Raw genomic sequence first — 13,468 nt, forward strand, 5'->3', positions numbered from 1 at the left:
TAAATCTTTACGGGAGTAGAAAGCCTCATCTTTCTCCCGCGGAGCAGCTGGTAGTTTCGAATTGCTGACCTTAAGGTTCGCAGCCTGATTCGTAACCACTACGCTACCAGAGGAACATGGTAAGATCAGTGAATTCCATAAGCATGGGCCCATTGCCTCACTTGATTTTCTGTGAAGTAGGTCCTTTGATCTGAGGTGATGCTGTGTGGGATACCATGATGGCAGATAAGGCATTCTCTAAGTCCAAAGATGGTAGTTTGGCAGTAGTATTGCGTGCTGAGAAGTCAAATCCATATCTAGTGTTGTGTTTTTTCCAGTAAGAATAAAATACTATCCTTTCTATGATGGAAGTGGTAAATGTAGTCAATCTGCCACCAGTTACTGGCTGATCTCCATAAGAAAGTGTCCCATACCTGGCACTTGGTGTTGGTTTCTGCTGCTGGCAGATTGGGCATTCATCAGTGACTATAGCCAAGTCAGCCTTGGTGAGTGGAAGCCAGTGCTACCAAGCCCATGCATAACCTTCCTTCCTGCCACCATGGCCAATTTTTCATGACTCCAGTGGGCAATAACAAGAGTAGTTAGAAACAGCATGCCTAGTTTCTACAGAATGTGTCATCCTGTCCACCTCGTTGTTAAAATCATCCTCTGCCAAGGTAACTCTTTGGTGCATATTCACATGAGACACAAATTTTGGGCCATTCAGAGAGGTCTATCCACATACTTCCCCATACCTCCTTGCCACAAATTTTCCAATCATTGTTCCATCGAAGTTCCTAACCATCCAGCAAAACCTTGGCCACAGCCCACGAATCAGTATACAGCTGCACATCTGACCATTTCTCCTTCCAAGCAAAATGAATAAACAGATACACTGCCCATTGGGAGGCCTTCCCTTCACCACTGTCCTTAAGGGAAGTCCCAGAAAGGGGCTGTAGTGCTGCTGCTGTTCACTTTCAAGTGGTGCGTGCATATCATCATGTAGAACCATCTGTAAACAAAGCATGAGTTTTCCCTTAATCAACTGATCATAAGGAACTCCCCAAGAAGCCATATGTGTAGACTGGAAGAGGGAAGGCAATGTGACAGGAGTGGAGACCATGGGCAAGGAGTCCTGTGTGGCATTGTGGGTTAATGCAATGGACTGCAAAGTTGGTTTGAACCGCAAGGGTGGCAGTTCAAGCTCACCAGTCACTCCTCGGAAACCCTTTATAGGGTCGCTATGGATCAAAACTTACTCAATAGCACTAAACAACAATCATGCAAATTACTTGTGCCTTCAGGTCCTGCTCAAGCCTGGTCTCATATATACTAGTTCCTTTCAATGATACAGTGCTGCTGTGACGGCTAACTTTATGACTCTGTGGGTCAGACAACACCCAATTCATAATGGGTACCTCTGGTCACATGGTGACTTGGTGGCCCATGGTTAGGTATTTAGTCTCTAATAAGGCCCAGTAACCAGCCTCAAAAGGAGAGTAGTTATCTGCAGAGGATGGCTGGGTCTTTGCTTCAAAATCCTAAAGATCTGTGCTGTGATTCATCAATAGGGGCCTCCAAACTCCATCTCTGCCACTGATACTTCAGGCACCACTAGATATGCTGAATCATATGGTCCAAGCCTCTGAGTTTGCCTGGCAGCCTAAACCTGTTGCAGAGCCTTCTCTTGTTATGATCCCCCCTCAAATTAGCAGCTTTTCAGGTGACTTGATAAATACGCTGGACTAGCTTGCCCAAATGAAGGATATGTTGCTTCTAAAATACAGAGGCCAACCAGGCATTATGTCTCTTTTTCAGTTGTGGGAGGGTCCAGATATAATAATTTATCATTCACTTTAATTGAAATATCTCTACAACCCCACACCACTTAACTCCTAGAAATTTCACTGAGGTGGAAGGTACCAGAACTTTTGTTGGGTTAATTTTCTATCCTCTGTTGTTGTTGTTGTTAAGTGCCGTCGAGTCGGTTCCGACCCATAGCGACCCTGTACAGGGTTTCCGAGGTTGTAAATCCTTACAGGAATAGAAAGCCTCATCTTTCTCCCACAGAGCGGCTGGTAGTTTCGAACCGCTGACCTTAAGGTTCGCAGCCCGATTCGTAACCACTACGCTACCAGAGCTCCTTAGCATGCAGATATTTTACCAATAAGTCTAGAGTCATTGATACTTCCTCACAAGGTCCAATCAGCATGTCATCAATGCAATGGACCAGTGTGATGTGTTGTGGCAGGGAAAGGCAATTAATGTTCTTGCAGACTAAATTATGATATAGTGATGCAGAGTTTAATTTATCCTTGAGATAGGACAATGCAGGTGTATTGTTGGCCTTTCCAGCTAAAGGTAAGCTATACTAATAACTTGACCTCCATTTGCTCCCACTCTGACTGGTGGGCTACAGTGACATTTTAGGTCTCCTGGAATTAGTGTCAGTTCAGAGCCAGTGTCCAGTAATCCCTGAAAAGTTTGATTATTTCCTTTTCCCAAATGAATGGTTACTATTGTAAAAGCCATAGATCCCTTTGGGGAAGGTTAGAAGAAAGACTTATTACATCTAACAGGGTAGTGGGTCCTTCCTCAAGGGGACCCAGTTACCTCTTCATTCAAGGGGTTGTGAGGCTGTCAACTGGCTCAAGTCTGGGACTTGATTGAGAGACTATGACTCTATTCTGGTAATTCAAGTTAGACTGCTATATACTTGACCTAGAATTCTTCTTCTTGTACAAATTAAGTAAATATTTAGTGTTGTTGTTAAGTGCTGTCGAGTCAGTTCCGACCCATAGAGACCCTGAACAGTGTTTCCGAGGCTGTCAATTTTTACAGGAGCAGAAAGCCTCATCTTTCTCCCACGGTGCAGCTGGTAGTTTTGAACTGCTGACCTTGTAGTTCACAACCTGATTCGTAACCACTATGCTACCAGAGCTCCTTAAATATTTAGTAGGTTTCCCATTTATTTCCCTCTTGGGGGCTCCTGCCTAATTAGCAATGCCGTAAGTTCACATGAGTCAGACTATTCTGATTACTACTTTGATTCTGCTCTCAGTTACAGAGGGAAAGGCTATGGCAGTCTCCCAGATCTTACTCAGTCCAAAGGTTTAAGCTTGTTGTCAGTCAATGCCTAGGATATGAATTAGTACAATATGGACCACTCAAAGGAGAGAAAGAGTCCTAATTCTGGTAGACACATGATAGATTTGTGTTTAAAGAGACTGTTTCTTATTTTCATCCCCATACCCTTTCAACCACAGAGCAAGCCCACATGCTCCCTCAATTTTGTGATGTTGACTGGTGCTACAACCCCAGGGGATTTCATAGTTTTATGATACTTTTTGGTCTAGGGAATAAATGCTAAGAACAGTAATTTCCTGACTTCTTCCCACAATTCCTCTCCCATTCTCCTAGCACATCTCCACTATTGTTATTATGCTCCCTACTCCTGAATGCATGTTTCAGAGCAGAATTTTAAAATGCATATTTTATTACAAAATATCTTGTATTATATTCTAATACTAAACCAGTGGAAGTATATATTTATAGTATGAATATTAAAAATCAGTTACCAATAATGATTTACTAAACAAGACTTTTACCAAAATTATTAGGGTTGGAAAAAAATAATACTCCAAGAAAGGTTTCCATGGGTGGCAACATTGTAAATGATTTATACGTCCTCATTTTCTATATTATCAACATTTACAATTTACAACCAGAGGAAAAAAAACAAAAAACTATTCAATGATACTGTTTTTTTAGTAGCCATCAAGTCAACTTCAACTCATAATGAGTCTAAGTGTGCAAAGCAGACTGTTCCATAAGGTTTTCAAGGCTATGATGACCTTTTGGAAATAGATCAAGTTTGTCTCCTGAGGTACCTATGAATGGGTTTTAACCATCAACCGTAAGATTACTAATCTAGTGCTTAACCATTGGTGCTACCCAGGGACTCCATTAAACTACATGAAATCATCTGATTGTCAGCTATAGTAAAAGGCAACTCAACATCCATTTGAAGGATTGCTTATGATTCTCTGAAATTAATGACAATCTCAAATTTTGGACACAAAGACTGTCCCCCATTTTCCACCTCTCTATTACCCATAACAGTTGTGATTGCCAGATATTTTTCATTAGTGACATTAATAGGAAGGAAATCAGGACATGTTAGAAGAGGAAGCAAACTTTTCTCATAGGTATTAATTGCCCTCAGTAATGAATTGTGGTCAATTGAAATTACCAAAATAAAAATTAGCAGGGAATACATTTTTGAGTAATTTGTGGGGGTTATTAGACAAATATTTATTTCACTCAAGTAATGTAAGGTCTATATGCCTTGTGACAGAGGAGGGGGATAGAATAGGGAAGGAAGGAGTCTGGAAGAGACCTTCCATCCTTGTATTCATGAGAGCTTCCCATTTCCCAAGCCAATCAAACACTCCCAGCTTCCACCATCCCTTTACCCTCTAATATGAAGTCTTTCATTGTTCACCAACCTACTACCAAACCCACTGCCATCAAGTCAATTGCAAATCATGGTAGCCCTACAGGACAGAGTAGAACTGTTCCTTCCATAGGGTTTCTCAGACTGTAAATCTTTGCGGGAGCAGCCAGCTTCATCTTTCTCCTTCAGGAAAGCTGGTAGGTTTGAACTTCCAACCTTGCAGTTAGTAGCCCAATGTTTAACCTTTGGTGTATACATGTGCCCATTGCTATACAGTACACTAGAGTCTCCTATCACATTAATTCTTCTGAGTACTTCAAGGTCTCCTGGGTCATTCTGGGTCTGACATAGACTAATTCAATTATTTATAAGAGGGAGCTTCAAAATGCACAAAGAAAATGGAATGAAAATAGAATTCCTCCATTAATTTTTTGAGCAAGCCCCCTACTACAGGACTAGAAGGATAGAGTCCAACCCATGACCTGGCTTCTAATTAGGGTCTCTGAGAATAAATTCTTGCCACAGAAAAGAGCTCTGATGTAAGAACATCTCCAAATTCTCTCTTATTTCCATACCATACATGTAATAACTTAAGCCTATAATGTTGTTCTCTTCCCCACCCCCTTGACCTGGCTAACCTCTACCCATCTTTTAGATCTCAGCTGAGATGTGAGTGGCTAATAGACCAAGTTAGGTACTTCTAAATTGCATTTTAACAGAACCCTGGATTTATCCTACCAAAGTACTTATCAAACTTTCCCATAATTACCTGTTTAATAAATGTATATCCCACTAGACCTTAAGTCTGACAGGCCAGTAACCAAGTCTGTCCCTAAATAACTAGCACAAGCAGGTGCTCAATAAATAAGCAGACTTCAATAACCTCAACAGGAAAGTCCAAGCTTCCTGAAAAGAGAGCTGAGCAAAAGGGAAAATGAGTTACATTAATCAGATACTATTAAACTGATCTAGGGCACAGTTTAGCATTTTACAATCCCAGCTCAGATAGTTTAGTAACTCTCAGCATGTACCTCCATCTGTCAAATGTACAAATGTTCCTGCCAGGAAGGATACTTGACATTGGAAGGATAGCCTCTTGGTCCATCTTATATGAAGCTCTTTCAACATCTCTTTCCAGCTCTAGATTTACAGCAAAGGAGCCCAACAACAGTTACATCTAGATTTATGGGAGCTCTCATCCTGAAATTCCACCACTCGTCTGTCAGTTTGTCATACTGTGGTGGCTTGTGAGTTGCTGTGATTCTGAAAGCTATGCCACTGGTATTTTAAATACCAGCAGGGTCACCCATGATAGACAGGTTTCAGAGGAGCTTCCAGGCGAAGATAGACTAGGAAGAAGGAGAGACAAACTACTTCCGAATATTTAGTCACTGAAAACCTTGTGAATAGCAGAGAAATACTGTCAAATATAGTGCCGGAAAATGAGCCCCTCAGGTTGGAAGGCACTCAGAATACGACTAGGGAAGAGCTGCCTCCTCAAAGTAGAGTTAACCGTGATGACGCTGATGGGGCACAACTCAAAACGAAAAGAAACAGCTGTAAATATCCACTGAAAATCGGAACATGGAATGTACGAAGTATGAATCTGGGAAAATTGGAAGTTGTCAAAAATAAAATGGAACATATCTTAGGTATTAGTGAGCTGAAACAGACTAGTATTGGCAATTTTGAATCTGATGACCACATGGTTTACTATGCTGGGAATGACAAATTGAAGAGGAATGGTGTTGCATTCATTGTCAAAAAGAACATATCCAGATCAGTCATGAGGTACAATGCTGTCTGTGATAGGATAATATCCATGCACCTACAGGGAAGCCCAGTTAATACCACTATTATTTAAATTTACGCACCAAGCACTAAAGCCAGTGAGGATGAAATAGAAGAATTCTACCAATTTCTTCAATCTGAAATCGTTCAAACATGCAATCCAGATGTATTGATCATTACTGATACTTGAAATGCAAAGGTTGGGAACAAAGAGGATCAGTAGTTGGAAAATATGGCCCTGGTGATAGAAATGATGCTGAAGATTGCATGATAGAGTTCTACAAAATCAATGATTTGTTCATTGCAAATACCTTCTTTAGACAACATAAGAGACAACTATACACATGGACCTCACCAGATAGAATACGTAAAAATCAAGTTGACTACATCTCCGGAAAGAGACGATGGAAAAACTCCATATCACCAGTTAAAACAAGGCCATGGGCAGACTGTGGAACAGATCATCAATTACTCATATGCAAATTCAAACTAAAGCTGAAGAAAATGAAAACAAGTCCACGAGAGCCAAAATATGACCTTGAATATATCCCACCTGAATTTAGAGATCATCTGAAAAACAGATTTGATACATTAAACACTAAAGACCAAAGACCAGAAGAGTTGTGGGATGACATCAAGAATATCCTAGATGAAGAAAGCAAAAAGTCATTAAGAAGACAAGAAAGAAGGAAAAGGTCAAATGGATGTCAGAAGAGACACAAACTTGCTCTCCAGCGTAGAGATGCTAAAACAAATGGAAGAAATGAGGAGGTCCAAGAGCTTAGCAGAAAATTTCTAAGATCAGCTCAACAAGATAAAGCCAAATATTACAACAAAATGTGCAAGGACCTGGTGTCAGAAAACCAAATAGGAAGAACACGCTCAGCATTTCTCAAGCTGGGGGAACTGAAGAAAAAAAATTCAAGCCTCGACTTTCGTTATTGATTCTCTGGGCAAATTGTTGAATGATGCCAAAAGCATCAAGAGAAGATGGAAGGAATACACAGAGTCACTGTACCAAAAGGAAATGGTTAATGTTCAACCGTTTCAAGAGGTAGCTTATGATCAAGAGCCAATGATATTGAAGGAGGAAGTCCAAGATGCAATAGAGGAACTGGCAAAGAACAAAGCACCAGGAATAAAAATTGAAATCTTTCAAGAACATGAGGCAGCACAGGAGGCACTCACTCATCTCGGCCAAGAAATTTGGAAGACAACTATCTGGCCGACTGATTGGAAGAGATCCATATTTGTGTCCATTCCAAAGAGAGGTGACCCAACGGAATGCAGAAATCATCGGATAATCTCTTTGATATCCCATGCAAGTAAAGTTTTACTAAAGGTAATATAGAAATGGCTGCAAGCATACATTGACAGAAAACTTCTAGAGGTTCAAGCCAGATTCAGAAGAGGCTGTGGAATGGGGGATATCATTGCTGATGTCCGATGGATGTTTACCTGTGCTTCATTGACTACGCAAAGGCTTTCGATTGTGTGGAGCATGACAAGCTATGAACAACATTGCGAAGTATGAGTATTCTGGAACACTTAATTGTGCTCATGAGGAATCTGTACCTGGACCAAGAGACTGCTGTTTGAACAGAACATAGGAACACTGAATGGTTTAAAATTTAAAAAGGTGTGTGACAAGGCTGTATTCTTTCAACATACTTATTCAAACTATATGCTGAGCAAATAATCCGAGAAGCTAGATTATATGAAGAAAAACATGGCATCAGGATTGGAGAAAGACTCATTAACAACCTGAGATATGCAGATGATACAACCTTGCTTGTTGAAAGTGAAGAGGGCTTAAAACATTTCCTGATGAAGATCAAAGACCACAGCCTTCAGTATGGATTACATTTCAATGTAAAGAAAACAAAACTCCTCACCACTGGACCAATAAACAACATTCTTATCAACAGAGAAAAGACTGAAGTTGTCAAGGACTTCATTTTTCTTGGCTCCACTATCAACACTCATGAAAGCACCAGTCAAGAAATCAAACAATGTATTGCATTAGGCAAATCTGCTGCACAAGACCTTTTTAAAATGTTGAAGAGCAAAGAAGTCAGCTTGAGGACTAAGGTGTGCCTTACTCAAGCCATGGTATTATCAATAACCTCATATGCATGCAAAAGATGGACAGTGAATAAGGAAGACCGTAGAAGAATTGATGCTTTTGAATTATGGTATTGGAGGAAAATATTGTAAGTGCCATGGGCTGCCAAAAGAACCAATAGATCTGTTTTGGAAGAAGTGTGGCCAGAGTGCTCCTTGGAGGCCAGGATGGCCAAACTTCATCTCTCATACTTCGGATATATTGTCCAGAGGGACTAATCGCTGGAGAAGGATATCATGTTTGGTAAGGTAGATGGTCAGAGAAAAGAGGAAGACTATCAACGAGATGGATTGGCCTAGTGGCAGCATTGATGGTCTCATGTGTGGCAACAGTAGTGAGGTTGGCCCAGGATTGGGCAGTGTTTCGTTCTGCTGTGCATAAGGTTGCTATGAGTCAGTACCGACTCATTGGCACCTAACAACAACATCCTGAAATCAGTAAGGCATATAACCAATATCTATATCCTCTTTTGCAGAGGACCTGGCTGAAATGTTCTTCAATTCATCACTTCAACCAATTACAACAAAGCGTTTTTGTGTGGATCTCCTCTTATAGTAATGAATTAGGTAAGAAAAACAAAAATCCTACGCTCATAAAACATTTATCTTCTGTGGTGTCTCATCCCCAAAGTGAATTCATAGCATTTCATAATACTACAACTCCTACCATCAGAGTTAAACTCTGGTGTGAGTTCTGTGATGCTGCATAAGGCCTGACCTATGCCTAAATGTTTTCCTACATTTGCTGCATTCATAAGGTTTCTCCCCAGTGTGGATCCTCTGATGCTGAGTGAGGGCTGAGCTCTGGTTGAAGCATTTTCCACATTCATTACATTCATAAGGTTTCTCTCCAGTGTGAATTCTTTGATGTTCAATAAGGATTGAGTTTCTACCAAAAGCCTTACCACACTCATTACATTCATAGCCTTTATCTCCAGTATGAATTTTCTTATGCTGAATAAGGGCTGAGCTCCGGCTAAAGGCTTTCCCGCATTCACCACATTTGTAAGGTTTCTCTCCGGTGTGAATTCTCTGATGCCTGATGAGCTCTGAGCTGCCCCTGAAAGCTTTTCTACATTCACAGCATTCATAAGGTTTCTCACCACTATGAATTCTTTGATGTCTAACAAGGTCTGAGCTCAAACTAAAGGCTTTGCCACATTCTTTACATGCATATGGTCTTTCACCAGTATGAATTCTTTGATGTCTAATCAACTTTGAGCTCTGTAAGAAGGCTTTCCCACAATCAAAGCACTCGTAGCTCTTGTCACCAGTGTGAACTCCTTGCTGTATAACAAAATTTGAGTTCAGACTGAAATTTCCTTCCCTTTGATTACATTCAAGAACAGTTTCTTTTGTGGGAATTTTCTTGCTAAAAGTTGCCAGGCTGAAATGTGTTTCCTGAGAAGGGAGCTGACTCAGTTTGTTCCTTGCAGCATTTCCTGTTTGTTTCTCAAAGATGTCCAGACTTCTTAAAGCTTCTTCAACTCTCTGTCCTGAAGGAGTTTTCCCAGGTAGTCTTCCTGAGGATATCAAGGCTGCTGACGTAACACATTCAATAATTTCCTGCTTTGCAGTTAACAATTTGCCTGCCACCAGCTTGTCATCTAAAAAATGTGAAAATAAAATACAAGTGTTATTTGACTTTTATGTTGAAAGAAATGATAATACTATAGTTGTTGTTGTTGTTGTTAAGTGCTGTCGAGTCGGTTCCAACCCATAGCGACCCTGTACAGGGTTTCCGAGGGTGTAAATCTTTACGGGAGCAGAAAGCCTCATCTTTCTCCTGCGGAGCAGCTGGTAATTTCGAACTGCTGACCTTAAGGTTCGCAGTCCGATTTGTAACCACTACGCTACCAGAGCTCCCAATGAAACAATTACCTATCAGTAGGAAAACCTCTTAAAACTAGCTTTCCAATCTCTATGAAATTAGAGAACAGGCCTTGGGAGAATAAGATAGGGATAGGTGGCTGCTTCACAGAGTAAGTCAACAGAAAATGAGAGAACGGAGAAGAGATCGTAAACAATGGAAGATATTCATTAGAGGAGATGGCAATACATGAATTTCAGTGAAAGACTAGGAAAATAGGGAAAATGTTGAGTAAGAGAAGAGAATGTACTTTTAGGGAATTAAAAATAAAAGTAGTTATTTTCATATAAGAAGTGATTAGAGCGATCAAGATAAAGAAAGATACCTTAGTGTCTTGAACCAGTGTTGCTTCTAACAAAATAGGAGAGCAGACGTTATGATTAGCAAACACTTCAGGGGTCAGTATTATACTGTAAAGGTGAAAAGGAACTGTTGTTGGTAGGTGCCATCCAGTCAGTTCTGACTCAGAGCAACCTTAGGCACAATAGAAGGAAATAGAGCCTGGTTCTGCACCCTCCTCAGAGTCATTGTTAAGCTCGAGCACATTGCTACTGCCACTGTGCCAATCCATCTCACAGGGGGTCTTCCTCTTTTCACTGACCTTACCAATCATGATGTCCTTCCCCAAGCATTGGTCCTTCCTGATATGTCTGAAGTATAAGAGATGAATTCTTGCTCTCCTGGCTTCTATGGAGCGTTCTGATTGTGCTTCTTACAACACAGATTTGTTTGCTCTTATAGCAGTCTGTGGTACTTTAAATATTCTCCAATACCATAATTCAAATGCATCAATTTGTCACAGTCTTCCTTATTCACTGATAAATATTTTTATATGAAAATAACTATGTCTTTCTGAGACTTTGATATCACAACATTTAAAAGGCACTATAAAGCCTCACAATGGGACCCTGACAAGAGCAGAGAGATGCCTGGCTTCCTTTTCCCTCTTCCTTACCAGAAATTAGAGACAGACAGCATCACCTCCTAGATGAGGGCTGAACACGAAAATTCACACTACCCATGGGTCTTAAGAGTCCCGGTGTGGCACTGATGGATAAGCTGACCACACGATCAAACTGACCACAAGATCAGTTTGAACCGCAAGGATAGTGGTTCAAACTCACCAGCCACTCCTCAGAAACCCTATACAGGGTGCTATGAGGCAGAACTCACCCAACGGCACTGAACAACAACAACATAGGTCACAGGTAGAAATGTAAATTATTCAATGCTGTGCTTATTCAAAAGGAAAAGCTTATAAAATTATATAATGAAGGCATAAAAATAAGCACTAAATTGGTTAGCCAGAAGCTTGATACATTAATGAGAAATCTAAAGTAACAAACAGATCAAATAACAAAGGTTATCAATTAGCAATATGATTGCAAACAGACAAAATTAGGGCTGTGAAAATTAAAACTGATATACATATGATTTTAAATATCTCTTTAAATTTTATGTGTATATGAAGTCAAATTATGAGAGCAGAGAAAGACCTTGATCTTAGATATACAGATCAGGAAGGAATCAAGGTTTTTATATTTTCAACTATATATTTGTTGTTGTTGTTAGGTGCCATCAAGTTGGTACTGACTCATAGAGACCCTATGCTCAACAGAACAAAACACTGCCTGGTCCTGGGCCAACCTCACAATCCCTGCAATGTTTGAGCTCATTGTGCCACGATGCCAATTCATCTAGTTAGGGATCTTCCTCTTTTTCTCTGGTCCTCCACTTTACCAAACATAACCTTCTACAGGAACTGGTTCCTCCTGATAATGTGTCTAAAACTGGACAATAATTAAAGAAGATTGCAGAAGAATCAATGCATTTAAATTATGGTGTTAGCAAAGAATACCAAAAGTACCATGGGACTCTCAGAACAATGAACAAATCTGTTTTGGAAGAAGTACAACCAGATTGCTTCTTAAGATCGATGTTGGTGAGACTTCGTCTCATACTTTGGTCATGTTGTCAGGAAGGACATGTACCTGGAGCATCATGAAGAAGTTGCTGTTCTTGTAAAATTCTATTATGCAATTTCCAGAATCATTTCTATCACCAAAGCCATATTTTCCAACTACTGATCCTTCCTCTTTGTTTCTAATTTCCACATTCCAATCACCAGTAATTATCAGGGCATCTTACTGAATGTTTGATCAATTTCAGACTGAAGTTGGTAGAATTCTTCAATTTCATCATCACTGGCTTCAGTGGTTGGTGTGTAAATTTGAATAATAATAGTATTAACTTGTCTTCCTTGTAGTCATATGGATATTATCCTATTATCATCAGCAGCATTGTACTTCAAGATAGACCTTGAAATGTTCTTTTTGACAATGAATGTGACGCCACTCCTCTTCAATATGTCTTTCCTAAAATAATAAACCATACAATTATCTGACTCAAAATGGCCAATTACAGTCCATTTCAGCTCACTAATACCTAGGATATTGATCCTTATGCATTCAATTGCATTTTTTAAGTGTTTTATTGTGAATTATATGATAGTTTACATGGGAGAACATTAGTTTTACATTCATTCTATCGTACATCGTATCATTGCCATGGTTACAATACCCTCCATGCATCATCAACTGACCAAAGGGTATACCCTGCAAGCCTGCCCCCTACACTATCTCCCCAACCTCACCTCCCACCCCCAGTCTTCAGCACACAGTTGCTCTCCCTCTCTGGATCTAAAGTCCCCAGCTACTCCATCACTCCATGTCATTGTCTCTGCCTCCATCTCAGGCATCACTGCTTCTCTGGGTAGGTTCCCGCTCTCGGCTCTTCTCCGTTGATGGTCCTAGGGACCTCCACTCCTAGACTGAAAAGTTATTCCCTCTCTTCCTTACTATAAAATGTCTACCTTTACATTTCCAACCTTCACAATCAGTCCTGATAACAATTATTCACTATTTTATCACAAGAGACCATCTGCATTTAATTTATCAGTTCCGCCTAGGCAGACTGGATACTATTCACTGGAGATTCTGCCTTCCTCCAGGCCCCCTTGCTCTAGGTTCCCTCTTGAAAGCTTGTAAGCCTGTCACTTCTTGCCTTTGTAGCCCCCACTCCCCATTTTGGGTAACCAATGTCAAAGTTGCTTATCCCTGTCTACTCTGTGTGTGGAGGGGGTGGGAATGATTCTTGTTGTAAGAATTTGTTCCCTCTTTTGAGCTACTGCTTCCACAGGTGTAGGTCAAGTTCATCAAATTGCATCAGATTACTCTTTTTTCCCTCTT

The 13,468-nt window shown here is 40.4% G+C and overlaps 1 protein-coding gene across 1 annotated transcript in view; it reads right to left on the reverse strand.

Annotated features, from left to right (window-relative positions):
• Nucleotides 1-9,025: 9,025 nt before the first annotated feature.
• ZSCAN30 (zinc finger and SCAN domain containing 30) overlaps nucleotides 9,026-13,468 on the reverse strand; it is a 9,510-nt gene continuing 5,067 nt past the window's right edge. The window contains exon 3 of the mRNA XM_006835069.1: nucleotides 9,026-9,957. Within this exon, the coding sequence (XP_006835132.1) occupies nucleotides 9,026-9,957 (932 nt within the window). The remainder of the gene's footprint in view (nucleotides 9,958-13,468) is intronic.

Source organism: Chrysochloris asiatica, unplaced genomic scaffold (genome assembly GCF_000296735.1).
Source record: "Chrysochloris asiatica unplaced genomic scaffold, ChrAsi1.0 scaffold00015, whole genome shotgun sequence".
Classification (NCBI taxonomy): Eukaryota; Metazoa; Chordata; class Mammalia; order Afrosoricida; family Chrysochloridae; genus Chrysochloris; species Chrysochloris asiatica.